The sequence below is a fragment of the Notechis scutatus genome, chromosome 13 (genome assembly GCF_049901735.1).
Source record: "Notechis scutatus isolate UNSWTSFEM ecotype Mainland chromosome 13, rNotScu1.2, whole genome shotgun sequence".
Classification (NCBI taxonomy): Eukaryota; Metazoa; Chordata; class Lepidosauria; order Squamata; family Elapidae; genus Notechis; species Notechis scutatus.
The window spans coordinates 1,565,052-1,589,643 of NC_142021.1; the positions used below are offsets into that span (position 1 = coordinate 1,565,052).

A 24,592-nucleotide genomic window follows, 5' to 3' on the forward strand; every position below is an offset into this window, starting at 1 on the left:
GAGATTAAGGAGAGATACATAGATTAGAGAGAGAGAGGTAGGTAGGTAGAGATAGATGAGAGAGACAGGGAGAGAGGGGAGGAAAGAAAATAGAAGCAGGGATTCCTTCCTGAGGATAGGGATGTTTTTGTTTGTTTATGAAATTTGTAGTGTTTCCCAACCAGAACTTTAGGATGGCTGGAATTCAACTCCCAGAATTCCCCAGACAGCATGGATTTTATTGCTAAACCAGGTGGTTGCTAGGCAACTTTTTTCAGGACCATTGTAATTTTAAACAGTCACTAAATGAATGTTTTTTAAGACAGGGACCACCTCTCAAAAGATCTGGGAAACCTGTTTCGGCCCTTCTCATTTGGGATGAGTGGCAAGAACTTCCCAGGGCTTTATAAATACAAAGTCTGCAACGAGTGTTTTTTCTTTAAAAATAAAAATCCTCAAAACTTTATTTCCCATGACATTGAAACTAAATGTTTGTTTTTCAAAAACGATCAGTCGTAAATCTGAGGACGGGAGACAATCCAAGGCAAAAAAGACCGAGAATGCAAATCATGAAGCCTTCAGGGACGATAAACTGCCATTCATGGCCTCGTCGGGGGTTTGCGCCTCCGTCGCCACGTCCGTCGGTTCTGGCAACGGTAAGGCCAGGATCTCCTTGGTGAAGTAAGCTGCTGTCACTTCCTCGGGGATTTCTTCCTGAATTACGTCCTCTGAACCTGCAAAAGAGAATGGATGCCACCTGGATTTGGTGCCACCTGGAAACCATGCAAGGAATCTACAAGATCACTTTAAAGGTCCCACAATCAGGTCGGTCGTGTGGGTGGCCCCGTCTTCACGTTTTTGTCGTAATTTACAACTCTAATGGAGAAGGTTCCATTACCAGCTGTTAAGTCGAGGACTTTTGCCTGCAGAGGTGTGGAATCAGACCAGGCACCCACAAAGCGCCAAGGATCCCCCCCCTTTTTTTGCAAGAGGGGTTTAGGGTTCAGCACCTGAGGGATCGTAGCTGCCCAGCTCCACACGGCCGCCCTCAGGGTTGAAGCCCAGAAGTGTGGTGAGATACTCGGCCAGCTCTTCTTCGGTGAAATGTTCCCCTGATCAAAAAAAAAAAAAAAAAAAAAACAAGAAAGCACAACGGTCACCTGACCTGAAAAGAACCATCTACTTCCTAAGATCTTGCATGCTCAACGCGCATGTCAAGGCTCCAACAAACCACCCCCATTCAAATCACGAGTCTCTAGCCACATCTGTCAGAGTTAAAAAAAAAAATATTTATTAGAAGTGACCATGTCGGCGTTACCTGGGGGCAGCCGACTCTAAGAACCATCATTCATTTCACCTTGACCCTGGTCTTCCCTCCACCCCCTGGATGTATATTCTCCATAGCCCAAGAATCATCAATCAGGCTCTCCAGTAATCATCTTGCGTGCCAACAGCTTTGGCTGCCCAGCAATTATCTGAAGCATTTAAGGAATGCACTACTTTCCCCCCTCCCTTTCTACTGGCAACTAAAAAGACCAAAGAAGTATTTTTTTAGTCAATAGTACACACACACACACACCTTTGTGTTGCAGCAACAACAGCAGGTCATCTCGGTTGATGGTGGCTTCGTGGTCCTTGTTCTCATAGCCCAACATTTCGAAGGCCTGCTGAATTTCCTGCGAGGCCAGCCCAAAGGCAGGCCGATGGTTCACGTAGAGTTTGATGAAGTCCCCTAAATTAATATGGGTGACCTGCTTCCCAGTATCCAAAAACTCACCGAATTTGACTTCGTTCAGCATGTCTTCAATCTAAAACGAGGGAAAAATGAGGTGCCACCTTCATCAGATCGGGGGAATTTTTCAAAACCTGGCCGTGTAGGATGGATGCTGAGCCCCAAGGAGATTTCATTGGCTGCTAATTTTATTTTCCTAGTGTTTTATTCTTGGAGTATTCTTAGCATATCTGTCTTGCTTTTTTGTATTGTTTTATTCCTTCTAACATCGTAAGATGGCCAGATTCATGGTGAGATGGGAAGCAAATAAGTTTAAAGAATAAATTAACATTTGCTTGAGGGATTGTCTTTTCCAGATACACAAGGCCTCTGCTTGGGGTTTTAACATTGGGCAGCTGGGCAGCCTCTATATCAGGGGTGTCCAAACTTGGCAACTTGAAGACTTGTGGACTTCGACTCCCAGAATTCCCCAGACAGAAAGTTAAAGTTCACAGGTCTTCAAGTTGCCAAGCTTGGACACCTCCACTCTAAATCCAATACCGTGTTCCCCCCAAAAGACCTTGTGTTATTTTATTTTTGCCACCAAAAACGGCACCGGGTCTTATTTTCAGGGGATGTGACCCACTGACTAATCTCACTGGTGCACATTGCCCCCAGCCTCCTTTTCGTTGTCAGAGACCTTCAGAAACTTCTTCTGTGGCTGGCAAGACTTTCCGGAAGGCCTCTGCAACCAGTAACAGAGCTCTGGATCGATCCAGAGCTTTGTTACCAGCTACAGAGGCCTTCAGGAAAGCCTTGCTGGCTGCAGAAGAAATGGGCTGGTGAGGCAAGTATCAGAGGGTGCGAGGCCTGGCTACACCTGTCCAAAGGTAAGTAGTAGGGCAGCTCCACCCCCCCCCCCCATTCCCCACCCTAGCTTAATTTTTACCCATCCACTTTGGAGAGGGCAGGATCTTAATTAGGGCTTATTTTGGGGGGTAGGGCTTATATTGGGCGCACGTGTAAAAATCAAGCTAGGACTTAATTTTAGGGTAGGTTGTGTTTTCGGGAAAACAGGTTAAATAAACACAAATGATTTTCAACCGTGTTGCCACAGGAATGCTTTGACAAGCAGAAAGAAGGAGGGAAAGCGTCCCCTTTGGCCATCTTTCAAACTCAGTTTGCAGAACTTCCTCTAATTTGCAATCCTGGCCAGCCTGGTTAAAAAAACAAACAAAAAAAACCACCATTCCCACAAGTTCCAAACTGTGGTTGGAGACATCCTTCCAAACCAAAGATTGAGGAACTAGGGCTGAGGAACTGTTAGAAGTCAGGAGCAAGAAGTCGCTGGGTTTCAGAGGTCAAACAAGATGCTTAAGGATCCTTCTCACCCACCCCCTGAGACCCCCATCCCACCCCCTGAAAACCCACTGACCTGATCCTCGGAGGGGTAGAACCCCATCGCCCGGATCACAAAGGGGACCTGTTCCAAGGGGATGTGTGTAGAAACCATCCTAGGCTCCATGGTGTTGATGCCTTGATGGACCAGCTGGACGTAGTAAAAATAATCTTCCAGCTCCTGAACGTGTAGAAAGGATCACATTTTTCAGTGCCGCTGTAAGTTCAAACAGTCACTAAATGAATGTTGTAGGTTGAGGATTCCCTCTAATACAACATTTGGCGTCTGTCTCTATCAGCCTTTAGTGTCCCTTTCCTCCCCCCATCCTCTCAGAAAGGGTTTTATTTTCTGAATCCCTCTATTTTACGGCCGCTTGTTTGTGTCGGGGTGTATGTTTTTTGGGGGTTGTTACCTGGACCAAGCCAAACCGAGCAGGTTTACCTTGAAAAACGCACCATCCCTGCCTCCTTCCAACAGGTTGTAAAATGGGATCAGGTCTTTGCCACCCAGGAAGACGGCGGCATCCAGAGCGCTGGAGAAAGAGGCAGGGTGTGTGTGGGGGGGGTACCCTGGTCAAAATTTATTTGATTCTTTTTGTTAGCTTTTATTGTTTTTGTTTGTGTGTTTGTTTGTGTCAGCTTTGGAAGCCATATTGAGAACAGTTGCTCCCACACTGCCACATTTTGAGCCTGGGAAAATGGGAGGGGGGAGGAATTCCTTGGAGTGTATGTAGTTAGACATAATAACATTCTTTTCCTAAGTCAAGGTCATGTTATTTCTGCACCTGAGTGAGGGAATGTCTCAAGTTGGGATGGATGGTGATCGGGGCATGTGATGCGATGGTGGGTGCAGGGGGTGGATTTGTAGTTTTTACTTCTTACAAGGAAGCCCGGAACTTTCAGATTCGGGTTTCCCCAGTTGGGCCAGTTTACTATCCAAATAAAACAGAACTTTTGAGAACTGTCTCTTGGAGTTATTGGTTGGAGTGGAAGTTTTCTGGAACACTGACAGTTTTGTTTGTTTTAAAGATGGTTTTACATTCTGTAAGCCACCTCGAGTCACCATGGGCAAATAGGTGGCAATATAAACTAAATAAATAAATTCAATAAATAAATTCATAAATAAACAAACAAACAAATAAATAACCCTGCAGAGAAGCTCTTGGTTCCTCACCTGCCTCCCCTCTGCCAGAAAGAAATCAAACCATCCCCCACCTTGGAGGAACTGAGCAAACCTAATCTCTAGCTCCGTGTTTCTCAACCTTGGAAACTTGGAAGATGGGTGGACTTCAACTCCCAGAATTCCCCAGCCAGCCGGGGCTTACCTCCCTCCCCTCAAAGGAGCCCTCACACTTACTCGAGATTCACGTCCCACTTCATCACCGTCGAGTCGCTGCCCCCTGCCGTGAAGAGGTAGTGTCCGGTGTAGGAGCAGGTGAGGTCGGCCACCCCTGTAGGGTGGCAAATGAATGCCGAGGACTTGTGCGGGTTCCCATCGACGGGCAAGATCTGGAGGCCAACCTAGAGGAGAAGATGGAGAGGAAGACCAGTTTCTCTCCAGCCCTGCTTGGAGGAATTTGAAGACGCAAAGGAAAGGTACCTTCACGTCACCTCCAGTACCTTGTCTTCTGTGATGTAGGCCATGTAGCGTTTCTGAGACTCCTGGTCCTCACCCAAAGGAAGAATGGCAAACTTCTGAAGAGGAGAACCATAGGTAGGTCCCAAGGCGGTCTTCCTAAAACAAGCATGTCATGAAAAAGCCTGACAGCCCAACCAATGCATTCCAAGCACAGATCCTTCTCCATCCTTGGCTCTGTTGCCATACCGCCCCAAGGAAGAACCTTCCCTAAGTCATGGTTGGTAGACTTGGACTTGATAAGGCAGGAGTTATCTGAGTTGGCTCAAAATCTAAGCTGGAAATCAGTTTACAAACCATAATATTGGGGTCTAGAGAAGTGACATGGCTAAAGGCAATTTAACCAAATTACATCTTAAGTGTTTTTCGGAACCAAATCAGGACAGTGAGAATAAGATCTCGGACTGTGGTTGTTGGAAGACTGCCACAGATCAATCTATCTAATCAGTCTATCAACTTCTATCCAACCATTTCCAACCTGCAACTTTAAATGGGTGACTCAACCCCAGAATTCCCAGCCAACGTAGCTTAGTTGGTTGGGTTGAAGTCCACCCATCTTAAAGTTGACAAGGTTGAAAAACACTTATCTATCTTCTATTTATCTCTCTCTCTCTTTCTCCATCCATCCATCCATCCATCCATCCATCCAACCAACCTAACCAACCAACCAACCAACCAACCAACCAACCAACCTAACCAACCAACCAACCAACCAACCAACCAACCTAACCAACCAACACAATTATATTTCACCTTTTCTTCAGAAACCCAAGTTCCAGCTCTCTTTCTTCTTCTACAAGGACAACCCCATGGGGGTCTATTGCCTGGAGGAGATGCCAGCCCAAAGTTACTCACTGTGTGTGTCTGTGACTGAGGGGGTCTCCCACTCCTAGTCCAACCCCACCTCCTTACAGGACAGAGCCTGACCCTTTGCAGACATCCACGCATGCAGGGATTCTCCCCAGGTGAGTTCTCCTCACCTGCACAACTTGGTGGTCACGTTATAAAGCTTCATTTTGTAGTGATTGTTGGCAGTGAGGAAAAAGTACTCGGTGGTGATTGGGGGATACCAAGCGATGTACGTAGGGACCGCGCTCTGCTCAATCCGGTCTCTTCGGATTACCTCCAGTTTGTCTTTGACGATATTCGCCAAGTCGTATTCCACCTGAAAAACCAAGCAACGCAGATCCAAGAATCACACCAACTAGTCTTGGCTTGGTTGTTCTTCAGGGAGACGTTTCAGAGTGGCATCACTGGGTCTAACTGTTGATTTGGCAAATGGACCACCACTCATCCAACTGAGTTGGCCCACATGTTGACCTAGGTGTTGGCCACTTGTACCCAACTCAAAAGGCAACCAAGTCTTCCTGCTGAGGTTGGGACTTGGTGGCCATATCTCGCTACGGATCCAGAATCCTCCTGATTCCCATCTTGTCCTCCTTTGACTCTAGGCCAACCTGAATGAACAACTCCCAAGGATTGCTGATCCTGAAACTTTTCCAGGCAGAGACTCCAGTCAGGTGTTCCAATTTTTACCAAGTGTGCCCAACCCCTGGACTTACCAAGAGCCGGTCTTCTCCGAGACTTAAGAGCCTTGGCTCACTACTATCCAGGTATACCCCAAAAAGAAGGGTGCGAATCGGTTTGTAGTGGGAGTGGAGGGCAGCCAGGCGGTCCCAGACTTTCTTTTCCTCCACGGCAATTTTTTTGTAAACATTCAACGACAAGTTTTCATCCTGAAAGACAAGAAAAACCGACCAGGAAGAAAAACCAGTATTGTGGAAGTTGATGTTCACACATTTTCAAGTTGCCCATTTTGAGAAAACATTATTTCGCCGACAGCTACGAGGTCACCTAGTGTAATAAGATTGGAACTGAGTTAGGGACTTCTGTCCTCCCTGAGAGTTGTGTTGGGAGGGGTGCACAAAGGGAGGCTCAGCCAATCTCATTGTGCATGTTGTACTCTGACAATAAAGGTAATAATAACCACGAGGTTAAGAGCCAGAACCACGGGTGGCCTGTAGGATACAGAAGTGGGACAAGGACACAGAGAAAGTTGGTCACTACTCACAGCAGTGGCGAGATATTCAGAATTGTGGGAGAAGCTCATGATGGTGATGGGTCCTTTTGAGTACTGGAAAGGGTCTGGATGGTCGTTTTCCAAAGAGATGGAATCAAGGATATAAAGACATCCATTCAGAAATCCAGCAGCTAGCAAAGAACCTAAGATGCACATTAAAAAAAAAAGAACCTGTTGGTCCAAAATCCGATAAAGTTCTGGACATTATTGAGACGCTGTTTGTTCATAAGCCATGACAGTCCTCATAACCAAATCTTTCCATGAAGTTTCTCCAAAACGACCTCAAACAACTTTGAGTGTCCACCATGCGGGACAGTCCTTCTTTAGTAGACCATCACTGATCATTTATGGAGGACAGGCCCATGAAAGCATTATCCTGAGGTAGGATATCATCAAAGGACAAAACTACAGGCACAGGTAGCTTCTGCTTAAAAGGTACCATTGCTCTCCAAAGGATCCTGTAGCACAGGGGTCCAAAAACTTGGCAACTTTTAAGATTTGTGGACTTCAACTCCCAGAATTCCTCAGCCAGCGAGGAATTCTTGGAGTTGAAATCCACAAGTCTTAAAGTTGCCAAGCTTGGAGACCTCTGCTGTAGCATTTTAGCAATCAGCAGTAGACAGATTTGAGCTGCAAGGGAGTTTTAAGCTTTAAATAAATGCCTAACCCTAACCGCGGGAATATCCAGAGTCCGGTTTGGGCCAATATGATATGTCCTAATATATTGTTCTTTGAGGAATTTGCCTGCCTCCGAGTTCTCTTTGCTATGGGTGTATTTACTTGCAACTCTGACAACCTTACAGCCTTTCCAGGAGAAAATATACAGCAAAAACATAAGAAACTGTTATTTATGACCTTGGAAATAAAACAGTCAAAGAACCAAAACACGAGGACGGGTGGACGATTACCATCATGATTGTAAGAGAGGCAGCTGATGCTTTCACCCTTAAAGATCCGGCTGACCAGGTATTTGTTGAGGAGGTAGCTCCAGACTTTCAGAAGGCCACAGTAGCTGCCCTTGGCTAGCAGGGGTTTGCAAGGGTGGCAGACGACGGTGTGGACAGGGTCCTTGGGTTCCTCCAGGCACTTGGTGACTTGAGTTCCTTCTGTCTTGACGTGAATCACCAACGCATCCGAGGTCGCCAGGATGAAATTCCTGCCTCAGGGAGCAAAAGGTTGCAAATGTTGGACCTCCAACCCAAAAGAAATTTGGGTTCTTTTCCCCAAGACTGCGGGGGAGGTGGGTGAGGGGGTGTTCCATTCATTCAACCCCCATCATGGCCAACAGGATTTTAAAAAACATATATATATATATCTACGGGGCGCCGAGATCCGCTCACCTAACAATGAAGGGTTTTCCAGACAAGGTGCACGATTCGGGGTACTTGGTGACGTCTTCAGGGGAGGCAGGTTTCTTGGAGAAGGAGAAAGACCGGATGGGTCCCAGTTTGAACTGGCTGTACCAGTGCGTCAGCTGCAGGTCCCCGTCGTAGAATTTAATGTGGCCTTTGACGTCGCAGGTCACGAACAACCTGGGAAGAAGATCAAAGGATAAAGAAGTCGGGCTTTTTTCCCCCCCTACTTTCCAGCCCACCAGGCCTCAAGAAGCGCCTGTTTGGGGGCTGGAATTTGACAATATAAATATTGAAAAATAAAATAAAAAATTCAGTTCTGTGAATTGCGCTGAGCAGGGTTTTTTTTTACTGGGCCGCCTGCTCTCCAAACGCAGAACAGGTGCAAAGAGGGATGGTGAGCTTAGCTGCAGCACCCTCTGCTGGCCAAAAGAGGAAAATAGCATTTTAACTATACCACCGTTTTCCCCTGGGTTTAGGGTAAGTCCTCCACTTATTCCCGTCATTATGTCGTGACCCGCTTACTCGTCCATGATGACCAGGACGGTGATGGCATCTTTCTGTAGATGCACCAGCTTGATGGCTTTTATGTTGTACAGTCGGTCACACCTAGTTTGCAAGGGCGTGCAAACGGTGTCCCAGACCACTAGCTTCCCCTCCGAGGTGCCGGTCAACGCTTGGGAAGTGCGGAAATGGAAACAGGATTGGCTGAAGAATCCCACCGCCTTGTTGAAAGTCTGCAGGGGGATCACCGATCCAGGAATCAGGCCCTGAAAACAGCCACTCCAAAAACCTGGGTCTGCAACTTCTACCAGGTGTATACACAGGTGGTCCTCGGTTTACGGCCACAATCAAGCCCAACATTTCTGTTGCTAAGCAAGATGGCTACTAAGCAAGTTTGCCCCATTTTAAAAACCTTTCTTGCCGCCATTAAGTGAATCGCTTCCGTTGTTAAATTAGTCATATACGGTTGTTAAGTGAACCTGGCTGCCCCATAGGCTCTGCTCATCAGAAGGTCACAAAGGGGGATTAGGACACTGCAACGGTCATAAATATGAACCAGTTGCCAAGCGTCTGAATTTTGATCTCGTGGTCATGGGGATGCTGCGAAAGTGTGGAAAACGGTCGTCAGTCACTTTTTTGCAGTGTAGTTGCAACTTTGGTCACTAAAGGAACTGTTGTAAGCCGAGGAGGAAGGAGGAGGAGGAGAAAGGAGGAGGAGAAAGAAGGAGAAAAGAGGAGGAGGAGGAGGAGGGAGGAGGAGGAGGAGGAAGGAGGAAGGAGGAGGAAGGAGGAGGAAGGAAGGAGGAAGGAGGAGGAGGAGAAAGGAGGAGGAGAAAGAAGAAGAGGAGGAGGAGGAGGAGGGAGGAGGAGGAGGAGGAAGGAGGAAGGAGGAGGAAGGAGGAAGGAGGAGGAAGGAGGGAGGAAGGAGAAAGAAGGAGAAAGAGGAGGAGGAGGAGGAGGGAGGAAGGAGGAGGAGGAGGAAGGAGGAGGAAGGAGGAAGGAGGAGGAAGGAGGAGGAGGAGAAAGGAGGAGGAGGAAGAAGAGAGGAAGGAGGAGGGAGGAGGAGGAGAGGAAGGAGGAAGGAGGAGGAAGGAGGAGGAAGGAGGGAGGAGAAAGGAGGAGGAGAAGAGGAGAAAGAGGAGGAGGAGGAGGAGAGGAGGAGGAGGAGGAGGAGGAGGAGGAAGGAGGAAGGAGGAGGAGGAAAGGAAGGAGAGAAAGGGAGGAGGGAGGGAGGAGGAAGAAGGAGGAAGGAGGAGGAGGAGAAAGGAGGAGGAGAAAGAAGGAGAAAAGAGGAGGAGGAGGAGGAAGGAGAAGGAGGAAGAAGGAAGGAGGAGGAAGGAGGGAGAAGGAGGAAGGAGGAAGGGGGAAGGGGGAGGAGGAGAAGGAGGAGGAGAAGATCGTCTTGGGTTCCAGGGGTCTTTAAACCCCCTTTATAATTTGCTCCCCTCTCCACTGAGATCCTGCAAAGAACACCCTCCATCCCAAGCATGTCAGAATCTCAGGTCGTTTTGGGGGGACTTACTTTGTCTGTCAAGAGAGGAGCGTGGTAGAGCAGGGTGTTATTCTCCTAAAAAGACATAGAGAGAAGAGAAGGATAAACCTGTCAATCAAAGCAGTCCAACCTTAAGACTTGTGGACTTCCAACTCCCAGACTTTCTCCACGTTGGCTGGGGAATCATGGAAGTTGGAAGTCCACAAGTCTTAAGGTTGCGAACCACTGCTCTAAATGTTTCATTAACCCCTGAGAAGCCATCTCCAGCTGCTCTCCAACGTATGGAAGACACAAGGACATCCTTCCAAGACCTCGTCCTTCCAAGCCAGAACCAGACCATCAAGAATTCTGTCGACCCTGCTGGCTGGGAATTTTAGGAAGGGTCCTCCCTCCCATCCTCCCTGGGAGGACACAGGTTTAAGAAGGTAAGATACCCAAAGAGAGCAGGGTTGGGGTGTGTGTGTGTGTGTGTGTGCATGTGTCTCACTTACTCAGTCACTTTTACTTACCCACAAGTAGAAGACGACTTGGCTTTTGCTGTTGCTCACCAGCTCCTTCGAAGTTTGGAGACTGAACTCAATGTAATTCTGAAAGAAAGACGCAATCTTGAATATCCCCGTCAAAACTGCCCTTTCGTACCTGAACACACCACGACACCGCACAGTTTCGCTTCCCGAGTCTTTAGCCATTCTGGCTGAAGGCAAAACGTTGGTGGCCCCAAACCGTGGCTTCACCCAGCTGGGCAGAAGATGGCTTTTAAGCTCTTCCTTGCCATGACCAACAGTTACCCTTATTTTGCTTTTCCATTCCTGTCAAAATAAAGCTGGAAAAGGCTTATAGGAGGAGGGCAGGGAGCTGGTGGGAATTTTCCTCCCCTGCCAACATTTCATGGGTCAGCTAAAAAAAATCCACCCAATAAGATCCATAAATGGAGTATTTTGCCATTGGGGGGTGCAACTTATCGCTAAACATTTGGGAAGTGAAAACAGCGGCTGTGTTGAAACGTCGGTTAAGTTTGCCACACTTGGAATTTTGGGAGCAAAAACAAAAAAAGGTAGAATGAAGCCAATGCTAATTTGGTTAAAAAAAAATGTTTTAGAACAAAAACAGAATATAATGAATCGTTTTATCCACCTTCCTCTGACCCACAAACCTGTATTTATGACCTGCAGAAATGTTGCCAAATTTTGCACGGGGGGGAGAGGGGGGGGAGGAAAAAATAATCATGGTAATCTCTGTGTCTCTCTTGCACGCCCACAATCAGAAGGGTCTCACCTGGAATCCAAACTGAGGTGGGACCTGCACACTGCAGAATGGCTTGGTTTCCAGCGTGGTCCACTTCCAAATCGAAACTTTCTGAGATAAGGAAGACAACGCCATGGATGGTTGGTGGATGAGCAGGAGGACAGAGTACATTTCTTAAAGACAAGTGTCAGCACTCCGTCATGCAGCCCCATTCAAATTATAAGTCTCTAACCGCATCTCAGAGAGTAAAAAAAATTGATTTATTAGGAGTGGCCATGTTGGCGTTATCTGGGTGCAGCCGACACTAAAATACAGCATTCATTTCCCCCTTGACCCTGGTCTTCCTCCCACCCCCTGGATGTATATTCTCCAATGGGACACATCCATAGCCAAGAGTCATCAATCATGCTCTCCAGTAATACTCTTGCGCGCCAACAGCTTCGGCCGCCTAGCAATTATCTATGCAAATATTTAAGGTATGCATTACTTTTCCCCACTCCCTTTCCGCTGACAACTCTAAAGACCCAGATAAATATTTTTGAGTTGACAACAAGGAGATCGGTGTTCCTACCCACAGGTTACGACTGGCCTTGCTCGCAACTGCTCTCCAACATTTGAGACACTCAAAGGCTTCCTTTACCTGCACCTGTTCGGCTCCAACGGTAGCCAGGAACTTGGAGTCGTGAGAAAGGGTGATGGCGCCGACTCCTCCTTCAGGGTGACTATCAAAGATGGTGTGGACAGGAATCCTGAAGAACAAGACATCTGTAATTGTGGCTAAGTGGAGTCAATTTTGTGGGTGCCAACTTAAACATCTGAACTGGGAGGAGAACTCAGTAGAGCTATCAGACTAGGTCTGGAGACCTCCAGATATTGGCATAGCCCTTATTACGTACCTGAACATGATTACTTGAATACTGATGATGTAACCTAGTTGGGTCATGAAAGGTCTACAAGCCAACCACCAAGATCAGAGAGCATCAAGGAACCAACAGTCCTCCTCCTCTTCCACCTCTTCTTCTTCCTCCTCCTCCCGTTCCCTCCTCCTTCCTTCAGTCCTCAGACTCCTCTCCCTTCTACCACTGATGTTATTACCTAGTTGGGTAATGAGACGTCTACAAGAAACCAACCAAGCTCAGAGAGCACCAGGAACTCTACAGAATAATCCTGAGCTACAAATATTCCTTTCTGTTGGAACAATTAATTGAACTGGGCGGCCAAAAAAACCAGCCATCAGGTAGCTAATTTTGGACCAGCAAATGCCTTTGAAGGTGAAGTCTATTAACAAGATAAAACTGAGGTGAATCTTGTTGATTCTATAATAGGGGGAGGTGGTGTCTCCAAACCTGGCAACTTTGAGACTTGTGGATGTCAACTCCCAGAATTCCTCATGCTGGATGAGGAATTCTGGGAGCTGAAGGCCACAAGTATTAAAATTTCCCGAGTTTGAAGGCCTCTGTCCTACAGCAAGAAATAAGATTTCCGTTCAAAGAATTCCTGCTCTCATGGTCACTGCACTTGACCAACATTTTGTTGGGGGCTTCAAGGAGACAACGCAACTCTGAAGATCAAGAGGTACCATGGCCTGCTATCAAGAGCAGGGGGAACTCATCCTGCCGACGCCAGAACCTTACGCAGAGTAGCTGTCCCAGAGGATCACCAGGCTGTCAGGACCTCGGTCGGCCGTGGCAATCCACCGCCGGTCATCGCTGACACAGACGCAGGAGATGCAACTGGAATGTCCCTAAGAAACATGGGAGGCCTCAGAAGGCCATCCTTGTAGTTGAGGTTGCTTTGCACCACCTGGAGAACTTGGGTCTTACCTGCAGGAGGTACTGTTTATTCTTCAAGATGTCATGGATCACGGCGGTGTGAGCAGAGACGTACAACAGCACCCGCTGATCTTCATCCAGAAGGTTGAAAACAGGCAGGTGGCTGTTGTAGCCAAAGACCCACGACAAGCTCTGGAAGAAACGTCAAAGTCAAAATCATTGTCCCAAGGCATCCCTTCCAGACTAGCCCAATCAGAAGGCCCGCCCAACTAAGAATCACAAGAGGGGTTGTACGGGAATCCAGATGTTGAAAGGTTCTAGTGCCATCTGTCCTTCACCCAGACTCACAAGAGGGTGATCGGAGAGCGGTTGAGTCTTCTCATCAAACAGCATCCCTGGGAAGGCCGACAAGACCATAGAATCTTCCTCCTGGAACCCAGTCGCACTGCTGGCGGTGGTTTGAGTCCTGGACGTCTCGCTCTCTTTTTGGGAAGTCTCCATCCCTGTTTCTAGACTGGTCAATTCACTATCGCTCGGTGGTTCTTGACTTCTGAAGGACATCTTGGACTTCTCATTCTCCAAGCCAGTTGTTGAACTTGACCTGCTGCCGGGCCTCCTAATTTTGGAGGACACTGGTTCTGGGGAGACGCTTTTAGCTCGTTCCGGTTCCACCGGTCCAGGACTACCTTCTTCTGTTCTGGCCTCTGGGAGTTCTTCAGTGCTAGCTGGGCCTCCTTCATCATCCCTGGTGCCAGAACTCCGGTCATCCTCTCTGCCAGCTTCAAAGAGATGGTCTTCTACAGCGACCTCTAAAGATGGAGATGTTTCTTTTGACTGCTCCTGCGCTTTGGGCTCATCTTCAGGTGTCGGGGTCCTGATTTCTTGTCCCTGAATAGCAAAATAGAATTTGTAGCCGAGACTGGAAGTTGCATCCCTGCTTTCTCCCATTTTACCTGATTTTCAATCTTTACCTGGATCGCTCCATTCTGTGCTTCCAAATATACAATTCAAAGGCCCTTTTGGGATGAGTGGGACATCCCCAGACTTACAGGATGAGTCAACTGCCTCCAGGACAAATTATTACAAATATTATTTACTAAAGTTATTTTCATTCATAAGAACTAGTCTTGAACAAATTAAATCAACAATATTATTTACTAATTCAGCCATGCTGGCTGGGGAATCCTGGGAGGAGTTGGAAGTCCACCCATCTTCAAGGTTGAGAAACATGGTTTTAAGGAGATCCAGTAAATAGGGTCAATGGCAAGAGATGTTGGGTTGATGATATGGTCAACGGAAAGTCAACAGTTGTCCCCTTCCAGCATCTCTTGCCATGGAGCAGAGTTGCTGGGACTCCTCAAATCAGAATTTCTCAACCTTAAGCCACTTGAAGATGGGTGGACTTCAATTCCCAGAATTCCTAGCTTCCTGGCCTGGCTTCCTACTTACACTTGAGGGTACCACAATCAGAGGAGTGGTTTTCGACACAGAAATACTACTTTCCATCCTAGGGACGCCAGCTTCTTGGTCGAGGGTCTCTTCGGGAGGAGTTCCTGGAACTTCCAGCCGTTCCTTTGAGGGCATCTCAGAATAATTCAATTGGGGGTTATTCTTTTCCTCCTTGCCTTCCTCCATGGTCTCCTGAAAATATTGGTGGAGTTGAGAGAAAGTTGGAATGGCACTAGTTGGAAAATGACCGTTTCCTTCCCCAAAGATTTGGGACCTTTCCAAATGGGAGGAAAATAGCCACATTTGGGCTGAGAAACGTGTCCAGGATCCCCATCAAGGACCTCTGGGTTTCACCTGGAAGTTTGGCAGAGTTACCAGCTTCTTCTTTGAGTCCCTGCCAGTTTCCAGGCATTCTACGAAGCTTTACCCCATGGCCTTACCAGCTTCCTCATCCTCAAGGAGTTGCCAGAGAGAACATAGTTTCCCAAACCAGGTTTTCCTCACCAGCTAGCAACCTCAGATCCTGGCTTCCTCAAGCAGAATGATAAAGAGTTGGAAGGGACCTTGGAGGTCTTCTAGTCCAACCCTCTGCCATTTCAGACAAATGGTCATCCAGTCTCTTCTTAAAAACCTCCAGTGATGGAGCCTGAGGGCTGAAGTCCAACCTCAACTCTTATCTCTAGGTGGTTAAGCCACGAAGTCCATACAAGTTCCTTCAACCACAGATATAATTTTATAAAAATACTAGATTGTGCACAGATCGATAGGTTGACATTAAAAATAAAGAAGATACAGAATATTTTCAAACATAGAACTTATTTTATCAATTTCTAGAAGTAGAAATTGAAAAAATACTATTATGTATGTCTTATGTTCAATATATGACTATATTATATACTATTATGTAAGCAAATTGACCCAGACAATACACTGTTCATAAAGCACTTGTGTAGGAAGGAAAAATACAAAAATAAACTATTAAAAAAAACCCAACCCCAATTCAGGAGTGGGTCACCCTGGCCTTCCTCCAGGATTTTGTTCAGATTTCCATTCCCATCTACACTCCATCATCTCCTAGTGGCCTCCTTTCCCAGGTGTGACCAGCTCTGGTTCTCCCTTAGCTGCAATTAAGCAAGCCAAGGTCTACCTTCACTCCGCCCAAGTAAAACACAACTGACAAAACTACACAACCCACAGAAACCTTTTTGGGATGGAACAAACAAGTCTTTGCAGAAATCCTAACCCAGAAATTCCACCCCAATCGTTGAGTTCATTCCTCCCCGCAGGGAGGGGGAAAAAAACCAACGATAATTTCCACTTTTTCCTCTTTTTTGTGGCTTTCCACAAACCACCATTTCAATCTTCCCACGTTGCTGATTTCCCCCCCCCCTTTCCCAAAGAAACTGTCCTCACCTGCCTGCCTTCTCAACTCACCTGCAGGCTCCAACTCCAGCAGCGACTGTTTGCCTCCCCTCCTGGTTGCCCTAGCAACCGCCAGCCGCCTGCAAACAACTCCAGTCTGAATGGCCTGCTTGGCAAGCGATGCATCCCCGAACTTCCAAAGATGCAGATTTCCTTTCTTGTCTAACCAGACGGCCCTTTTCACCTCCCCAAAACCCCTTTGAAACAGGCGCAGGGTTGATTTTTCCAATCTATTAGATTTAATCTATAAAATTTAATGTTTTCACCTCTCTTTAAAGTTTCTCTTTAGTTTTGCAACACTCGGAGCCCACTAAAGTTGGGCAGCCACTACATTTCAGGAAATAAATAAAAATAATCCATCTTGCAACTGAGAACGGGGCCCTTTGTGGTTTTTGCAAAACTGGGCTGGATGATGGCTGAGTCGACAGCTTTGATGAAAGGAAAAAAAAAAGATTCACTGGCTTTGTTTCTATTTGGAAACCACTCCTGGATTTTTTAATTTTTTTTAAGTTTTGCTTGAAAGAAATTAAATGCTGATTTTTGGTTTTGAAGATTAGCCGATGATGACGACTGTAGAAGTACCGCTTCTTATGCTTGATTTCTACTTTCGAAATGGTAATTGATTCTTCGGTTTTTAATTTGTACCAAACACATTATTGTTCTATACATTTTCCCCTCTTTGGCTGCATTCCCAGTTTGACTTTTTCTGTACCCCTTTCTTTTCCTTTTAATTTTTTTTTTCTATGTTATATACTTTTCTGAAATTTTAGCGCACTTCACAGAAACAATTAAGGACGGAAGAAACAAAAGAATTAACACCAGGAGGAATGGCACGAATCTTTTATTGTCTAATTCCAGAACCAAACAGGGAAGTATCCAAAGGAAAGCCACAAAACCAAGCAGCTCAATCCCACAACGAAGCCACACAACTCTTTTTTGTCCTTACGCCTAAGTTAAAACCTACTGAGCAACCTTTGTGAATCAGGGCAAGGGAAAAAAAAATATTTCAAAATAGCATCTTCAGGAAAACACAGTCGAACTCCCGCAGTGCAAATTCATTTTCGCCATTTCAGCTTGTTCAGGAAGATGCTAACGTCAAAATGACACGTCACCAAACAACCACCACGAATCATCACCAGAGAAGTCATCTTTGCAAAGGAACAATATTGCAACTGGGAGTCGGGAGGAAAAAAAGGAAGAGAAAAATCCAATTAAGCCTTCGGTAAGCATCTGATAGTCTTTTGTTCCTCAGAGAAGCATGAGAATTTACACAAATACAGACAGAGGAAGGCACAATTCTAGGGCTGTTTTTCGATCATTTGAACTTTAAACAGATCAAATATGCTAAAAAAAAGTGGAAAAGTTTGGCATTACCTACAAAGGAAGAACAGTTGGTGAAGATGATGGAACTTACAGAGAAAACTGAATTAACTTCTTTGAATAAACTAAAAAAATCCAGTATCTACATATATGGTTGTCTGGAAACCCTTTGCAGACTTTTAGATAAAATAGAAAAAAAATGCATTTATAATTTGTAGTTTTGAGGGATAAATTAAAGAGATGGATTAATTAAAGGACAATACAAAAAAACGAGCGTTCTTTGGTCATCAGATATAACTTTGTACTTATATCTGCTGCAAAGAAAATTGGAAGCATCTTCTATTTCTTTTTATTCTTTCTTTATATCTTTTTGTCTTTTTTCTTTCTCTTTTTCTCTCTTGTCTGCCTTTACTTGTGGTTTTATTCTCTTGGTAAAACTTTGAATAAAAATCTACATAGAAAAACAACTTTAAACAGATCAGGATGGAAATCTTGGGATTTCTCTTCTACCTCCACAAAATCCACACAAAAAATGGGATTGAAGAGAGCTAAGGATACCAGAGACCGGTCAATGTTTCCCGTGAGGGTTTAATTCTCGGCTCTGCGGAATTTCAGTCACTGAAGCATCTTTTCCTGAACTGTTTGGAAAGGAGCAAAGAGTCAAGGAGGCAAGTTAAAGTTTGCGGATACTTACCCCAAAAGTCCTTTCCCACTCCAACGCTTTGGGGTGAGGCCCAGATGGATTTTTTCCCCTCTTCGGATCACAGTCACACGTAAGGGTTTCTGGGGAGAGAAACAAAACAAAACAAAAACCCCAAAATATTTCACCTGTTCGGTCTGGTTTACGTGGCTAATGGTGGGGGTGAGAACAGCGTTAGCGTGATGACCCAGGGTGGGATACAAAACAAACAGTCACAGAAAACAGGTGAAGCGCCTTTTATTCCTTCACTTTGCTTCCAAGCTCTGAATATTCTTGACGGAAGACAAAAAACTCCCACACAAACAGTTACAAGAAGAAGGAAAAAAGCAACACAAACCAGACAAGATAAGGGCTGGAGGACGTCCACAGATAACAGAACACACACTGGGAAGGATGCCAAACTCAAGAGAGGAACCATAAACTAGAGATATTTCTACGCTTTGTTTCCAGCACTGGCCCATACGCATGTCTGTCCTCTTATTCAGTTGTCACAGCTGCAGCCCATGAAGAGGATCAAGGCCCTCTCCTCCCAAGTAGACCACATCTCTCCCTTATCCTCTCCTCCCTGTGTGCCCTAGGATGGAGGGGATGGGCCTGGGTCCTCCTCTGACAGCCCAGCCGACCTCTGCCCTTCCCCAGCCTCCTCCACAAACTCCGGAGCCACACTTCCACTCCCGCTCGGCCGTTCCTCCTCTCCCTCAGAGTCAGTCTCCACCAGAGGCATGACAGTTAGGCAGGGGTGGTATTCTACCGGTTTGGCTGAGCCGGTAGCACCAATGAGACCAAACCAGTTCCCTCTGCCGCTCTGTTGTTGGGCCCACCCGCCCACCTGGGCTCCCATATTCACCTTCATTCCCTGCTTTTGAAGCGCAACTGCTTTGCGCCGGTGCCACACGGCAGCTGCTGAAGCGACTGGGAGAGTGCAGGCTTGCAGGAGGTGAGTTAGAACGCCTCTGGCGCCTGCGCAGTCTGGACACGTGTGCAAAGCGTGCCCACCAAGCCAGCCCCCCCCCAACCGGTGGTAAAAATGTTTGCATCCCACCACTGATGTCAGGGGTCCGAAGGAGCCCCTCCCAGCCTCTTTCCAGGCCCACAAAGAAAAACAAGCCACTCACATCCTCGCTGTGTTGCACCACAACAGCGATGTTCTGCAACGACTGGAAATTCTGGCTGTTCAATGAGCCAAACTCGGCGATCTCGTCGCCCGCTTGCAAACCCTGTGGAAAGAAGCCAAGATGATCCCTTGTCTCTTTACAGGAGAGCAGCTCCGAGATGCCAAAAGAGCAAGCACCCAGGTCTCGTAGAGCTGGGCCAGCTCTTATTTTTCAGACCAGCCCACCTTGTAAGCCTTTTGTTGCTCTGATAAAAAGGGAGGAGGAAGTTATTAAGAAAATTATGGACTGTGCTGAAATGGATAAACTGACATTTGAAATTAGAGAACAAGAAGATAAACGATTTTGTCTGATATGGGATTTGTTTTATCAATGGTTGGACAAAAAGACATGCTAATGTAGTAGATGAGATAATTTTGCGATAGAAATTTAATAGATTGACATAAAACATAATGTAGACATATATAACCATTGGTGTAGAGTTGTAATTGCAGGAATGCTCTTATCTTGGATGGCAAACCTCAGATTAAGAATGTTTACAAGTAATTACAACTCAGGCAAATAAAGTCACTAATGTAAAGGAGGATTAGAGAGAGGAAGTAAACATGTGTTAGACTTTAACTAGAGATAATTGTGTTAATTGCTATGCTAAACAGTAACAAAAGTTAAGCAATAACCAAAGTTAACCAATGTTGGAGGATTACTCAAAATGTGTGTAAATGCAAGACTAGACTCCAATAAAGTTCATCATGATTCATTTGATCATGATCAAACACCTCAACTGCCTCGTCATTACAACACATTGGTTGAAAGTATAAGATAAATTTTAAGATAAAATTTGGAATATCTCGTATAAAATGATGGAATAAATAGTTTAGTCATGGATGATTAATAACTGATAAATATATAAGCATACGTTGACAATGTGAAAATTGATATAAACTGTAATGACTATAAAAGGACACACAAAAGATTTGTAACCAACTGACACACTGTATGTATATAAAATGGAAGGTGGTTTTATGTTTTTATGTTTTGTATGTGTATGTTTGTTTTTAAAAAATAAAAACTCTTTAAAAAAATTGGGGGGGGGGAGGAGGCAAAGAAGAGTCTAACTCCTTAGCAAAAGGGCAGGATGTAACAATTCAGAATAAAAAAATGCCGCAAGCTATCACCCGGGGAACTCGGGAGCAAGAGAGCTGGTACTTGCCGAGAAGCTAGCTGGAGATCCGGGACTGACGGCATTCACTTGGGCGAAGGGCTGGGGCAAGGCCTGGCCTTGGGCTTCGGCACGCGCCTCAGCTTCGTCCCGGTCATGCTTCTCTTTCTCCCGGGCGTGCAGCTGATGCAGACCCTGTTCCACCTGTTGCATCAGGGCTTTGTGGTCGTTCTGCAGACCTGAAAGCAGAAGCCAAAATCATCCACCGCCTAAAACAAGGGCAAAAGAGGGTCGCTGGTAGCTACCGAGAGAGATTTCCGGATAAGCCACCGTCATCTGCGTCAGACAAGAGCAAGGTCTATAAATCTAACTTGTCGGAAATCACTCAGTGTCGCTGGATCCCACTTTCAGGCCACTCCTTCCTATAACAGGTAGGCCTCAACTTACGACCACAATTGGAATAAATATTTCCACCGCTAAGCAAGAGGGCTAAGCGAGTTGCACAAGATTTTACGACCTTTTTCGGCGCAGTTGTTAAGCAAATCCAGCTTCCTTCATTGATGTTGCTTGTTGGAAGTTTAAGTTTGGTTTAGGTTTATTGTCATTGCACCTTGTACAATGAAATCAAACACCATCTTCGGTGTACATTATAACTATAAAAATAAACCACAAACACACATCCTTCGCATTCTATACAATTGAACTGAAAATCCCTATTAATGACCTATACAGTAGAATCCAACAGAGTTCCTGTCCTGGGATAGAAGCTGGTTTTCAGCCTATTTGTCCTTGTTTTAATTATTGTCCTGTACCGTCTGCCAGATGGTCACAGTGCAAAAAAAAGGGGCGCTCCAAAACAGCTGGTTGAGAAGGCCACGAATGGCAATCCCGTGACCTCGGGGTTCTCCAATCCTTGCCAATCCTCACTGGTTGTCCAAGGCCCAACTTTTGATTGCGTGATTGTGGTGAAGCCACAGGGGTTGTAAGTACGAGGACCAGCCTTAAGTTGCTTTTTCCCCCCCAGTGCTAAACAAATGTTTGTAAGTCGAGGACTACCTGCAACGCAAATTAGGATAATGGACGTAGGCAGCGTGGGTTAAAGAAGTGTTGGAATAAGGAGACGGGGCTTTCAACCTGCTGGGAAATTGAAGGCTGGCTGCTTACAGATGATGTTGTGCCTTGCACTCCGGACTTGGTAGATGTCCACATCTGCCCGAGGGTAACCTTCAGCATCCACGAGCGGCTCGTTCATCCCAACTCCCCTTTGCTGCAGGTGAGCAAAATTGAAAGCATTCCCTTTTCAGGTTTGCTTTTTGCACACATTACACATATAATTAGAATAGAATTAAAATAGAAGAGAATAGGAGAAGAGAAGAGAATAGAATAATGGAGAAGGGGGGAAGGAAGGAGAATAGAATAGAATTAAAATAGAATTAGAAACAAGAATAGAATAGAATAGAATAGAATAGAATAGAATAGAATAGAATAGAATAGAATATAGAATAGAATATAGAATAGAATATAGAATAGAACACAATATAGAATAGAATAGAACAGAAACGAGGAGAGAGTAGAATATAGAATAGAATAGAATAATGGAGAAGGGGAGAAGGAAGGAGAATAGAATAGAATAGAATTAAAATAGAATAGAACAGAACTAGAAACAAGAAGAGGTATAGAATAGAATATAGAATAGAATAGAATAGAATAGAATAGAATAGAATAGAATAGAATAGAATAGAATAGAATAGAATAGAATAACAGAGTTGGAAGGGACCTTGGAAATCTTCTAGTCCAACCCCCTGCTTAGGCAGGAAACCCTACATCACTTCAGACAAATGCCTTATGGGAAGCCCCCATCTGTTTCATGCTGGTTACCCCAAAAAACCCAAACTTGGCTGGGATGGAAAAAGACACCACGCTGCAAATTACAGTTGACAAACCAACCCAGCCCAGCTTCAAGCCACATCTTCAACATGCCCCGACAAACCACAGTTGATTCTGGGCTTGATAGATCAATTTAGGCGTAACCGGCATGGCGTTAAAAGCTTGAAATCTCACTTTAGGCTGGGAAGGTACAGAAACTGGATGGGAACTTCAAAAGGCCGGAGAGAGCAGCTTCAAAAATATATAATTAAAAAAAATTAAAAAGGCGTTTGCAATGACTCAGCTCTGGAAAGGAGTCCCATGCGCTTCCTGTGTTTCTCTTAGCCAGATATTTGGGTTTTTCTTATCCAGAGGACCCCTCCTCCTGTTTTTGTCCCCCCTTCCTCCCCCCAATTTTTTTTCCTTCTGGTGCATAAGCTGAGAATTCAGACCCCAACCCTTTTCATTGCAGGACCCTTCCCTCTGTCGTGTGCCTGCAATCTTTGGGCCAGTTTTTCCTCAACCTTGAAGATGGGTGGACTTCCAACCCCCACAATTCCAAGTTTTCCTGCTCCCACTGGGGAATTCTGGGACTTGGAAGCCCACCCTGGTTTTGAGGTGCTTTCTTGCAAGCCAAGGGGCAATGCAATGCAATGCATTTAATGCAATGCATTTAATGCAATGCAAACACCTGCATTTGCAGCCGCCTCCAGCCCCAGGGCCTGGAAAGGCCCTCCTGCAAAAGCTTTCCCCGAGGATGATGGGACCTGTAGTCCTTTATATCTCCGGCTGGGTTTCCCCCCAACCCCCAGCCCACCCAGCCTCTGTCCTGCCACTCACATCCTGCAGGACCTCATAATAGGCCTTGATCTGGGCCTCAATTTCGTCCTTCTTCTTCAGCAGCTCCTGCAGGTCGCTGACCGTCACTGGTGGCTCCTGAAGAGACATTTTCTGGGCCCAAAAGCAAAACAAAACTGCAAACGCTCCAAGCTGGGAAGCCAATTACAAAAACTACGGGTCGCGGCGGGGGGCAAACGTCCACGGATTGCAAAGTTCGGTTTTCCCCCAGTACGTCACAAGGAGGCGGGAACAAAGCAAAGGGGCAGACCAATGGGCGGCGAGGGGGCGTGGCGAGCTGACCCCGGGATTTTTTTTTTCCATTTAAAGGGAGCGAAGACGTGGTGGAGTTGCACGTGTGAATGGGACGCTGCCTGGCTTATTCCCCCCCCCCCCCAATAAAAAAATAATAGTTCATAGAATAAAAATGCAGTTGGTGAATTCTTGAGGCAGGGAAATGAGGTAGTAAATAAGGTGTTGTCTGGCACAGGGACATTTTTGTTGATTGTCTCATTTATTTATTTACATTTTATTTGTTTATTTATTCACTTCTATTGCCAGATTATCTATCAAAGAGGTCCCCAAACTTGGCAACTTTAAGACTTGTGGACTTCAACTCCCAGAATTCTCCAGCCAGCAAAGCTGGGAGTTGAAGTCCACAAGTCTTAAAGTGGCCAAGTTTGGGGATCTCTGATCTATCATCAATCATATCTCTAGCTATCCACCTCTCCCATCCCTCCCTCCCTCCCTCCATCTATCATCAATCTATAGCTCTCCACCTCATCTGTCTGTCTGTCCATCTATCATCTATCTACCATATATTTCTAGCTTCTTTCTTTATTGGCCAAGTGTGATTGGACACACAAGGAATTTGTCTTTGGTGCAAATGCTCTCAGTGTCCATAAAAGAAAAGATAGGTTCGTCAAGAGTCAAGAATCCTCAGGTACAACACTTAATGATAGTCATAGGGTACAATAAGCAATCAAGTCATACTAGGAAACAATATAAATTGTAAGGATACAAGCGACAAAGTTACAGTCCTACAGTCACAAGCGGGAGGGGATGGGCGATAAGGAGTGATGAGAAGATTAATAGTGATAGTAGTGCAGACATTGGAAATAGTTGGACAGTGTGGAGGGAATTACTTGTTTAGCAGAGGGATGGCATTTGGGGAAAACCTGTCCTTGTGTCTAGTTGTTCTGGTGTGCAGGGCTCTATAGCGTCGTTTTGAGGGAAGGAGTTGAAACAATTCATGTCCAAGATGTGTGAGGAGTCTTAGATATTTTCACAGCCCTCTTTTTTGATTCATGCAGTATACAGCATCCTCTCCCCTTCCCATCCATCCTTTCATCTATTTATTATCTATCCATCTCTGTTTATCATCTGTCAATATCTAGCTATCATTGTCTGCCTGTTTGTCTGTCTATCAATCATCTATGTTTGGCCATTTAGTTTGGCAATTAACAGCAATGTTTTTTTTAAAATAATTGCTACCATTTTTATTTCCTTTTCCTCCTTCCAAGGTCTGGTTCGTGCATCCCTTATGCTACAGAGAAAG

The 24,592-nt window shown here is 45.6% G+C and overlaps 2 protein-coding genes across 3 annotated transcripts; both read right to left on the bottom strand.

Moving 5' to 3' along the window:
• Nucleotides 1-409: 409 nt before the first annotated feature.
• CFAP251 (cilia and flagella associated protein 251) lies at nt 410-16,066 on the bottom strand. Its single transcript, XM_026686814.2, has 22 exons — nt 16,053-16,066; nt 14,619-14,810; nt 13,518-14,057; nt 13,221-13,361; nt 13,032-13,141; nt 12,038-12,146; nt 11,428-11,508; nt 10,662-10,739; nt 10,183-10,227; nt 8,682-8,893; nt 8,145-8,336; nt 7,713-7,960; nt 6,796-6,947; nt 6,287-6,460; nt 5,705-5,889; nt 4,709-4,823; nt 4,446-4,609; nt 3,531-3,621; nt 3,126-3,269; nt 1,559-1,787; nt 990-1,091; nt 410-713 (listed from the first exon to the last, which is right to left on the bottom strand). The coding sequence occupies exons 2-22, from the start codon at nt 14,802-14,804 to the stop codon at nt 547-549; spliced, it is 3,465 nt and encodes a 1,154-aa protein (XP_026542599.2). The 5' UTR covers nt 14,805-14,810; nt 16,053-16,066; the 3' UTR covers nt 410-546.
• Nucleotides 16,067-16,865: 799 nt separating this feature from the next.
• On the bottom strand, nt 16,866-23,277 carry PSMD9 (proteasome 26S subunit, non-ATPase 9). Of its 2 annotated transcripts, XM_026686842.2 has the most exons (6): nt 23,038-23,277; nt 21,496-21,598; nt 20,383-20,570; nt 19,176-19,277; nt 18,055-18,143; nt 16,866-17,212 (listed from the first exon to the last, which is right to left on the bottom strand). In XM_026686842.2, exons 1-6 carry the CDS (start codon nt 23,143-23,145, stop codon nt 17,185-17,187), a joined length of 618 nt encoding a protein of 205 aa, XP_026542627.2. In that variant the 5' UTR covers nt 23,146-23,277; the 3' UTR covers nt 16,866-17,184. The 2 variants fall into 2 exon arrangements, with proteins under 2 accessions (XP_026542627.2, XP_087798674.1); XM_087942548.1 differs by lacking the exons at nt 16,866-17,212; nt 18,055-18,143; nt 19,176-19,277 and adding an exon at nt 19,284-19,419 and having other exon boundaries at nt 23,038-23,275.
• Between the last annotated feature and the right edge of the window lie 1,315 nt (nt 23,278-24,592).

Coding starts and splice junctions, on each gene's coding strand:
- CFAP251 (XM_026686814.2), bottom strand. CDS start 14,804: ATGGAGGAAGGCAAGGAGGAAAAGAATAACCCCCAATTGAATTATTCT. Junction 10,228..10,661: donor AAGTCGTCTTCTACTTGTGG/GTAAGTAAAAGT, acceptor ATGTCTTTTTAG/GAGAATAACACCCTGCTCTA. Junction 714..989: donor GGGCAGCTACGATCCCTCAG/GTGCTGAACCCT, acceptor TCTCTTTTGCAG/GTTCAGAGGACGTAATTCAG.
- PSMD9 (XM_026686842.2), bottom strand. CDS start 23,145: ATGTCTCTTCAGGAGCCACCAGTGACGGTCAGCGACCTGCAGGAGCTG. Junction 21,599..23,037: donor ATTATGAGGTCCTGCAGGAT/GTGAGTGGCAGG, acceptor GCTCACCTGCAG/CAAAGGGGAGTTGGGATGAA. Junction 18,144..19,175: donor TGGTGCAACACAGCGAGGAT/GTGAGTGGCTTG, acceptor TTCTCTCCCCAG/AAACCCTTACGTGTGACTGT.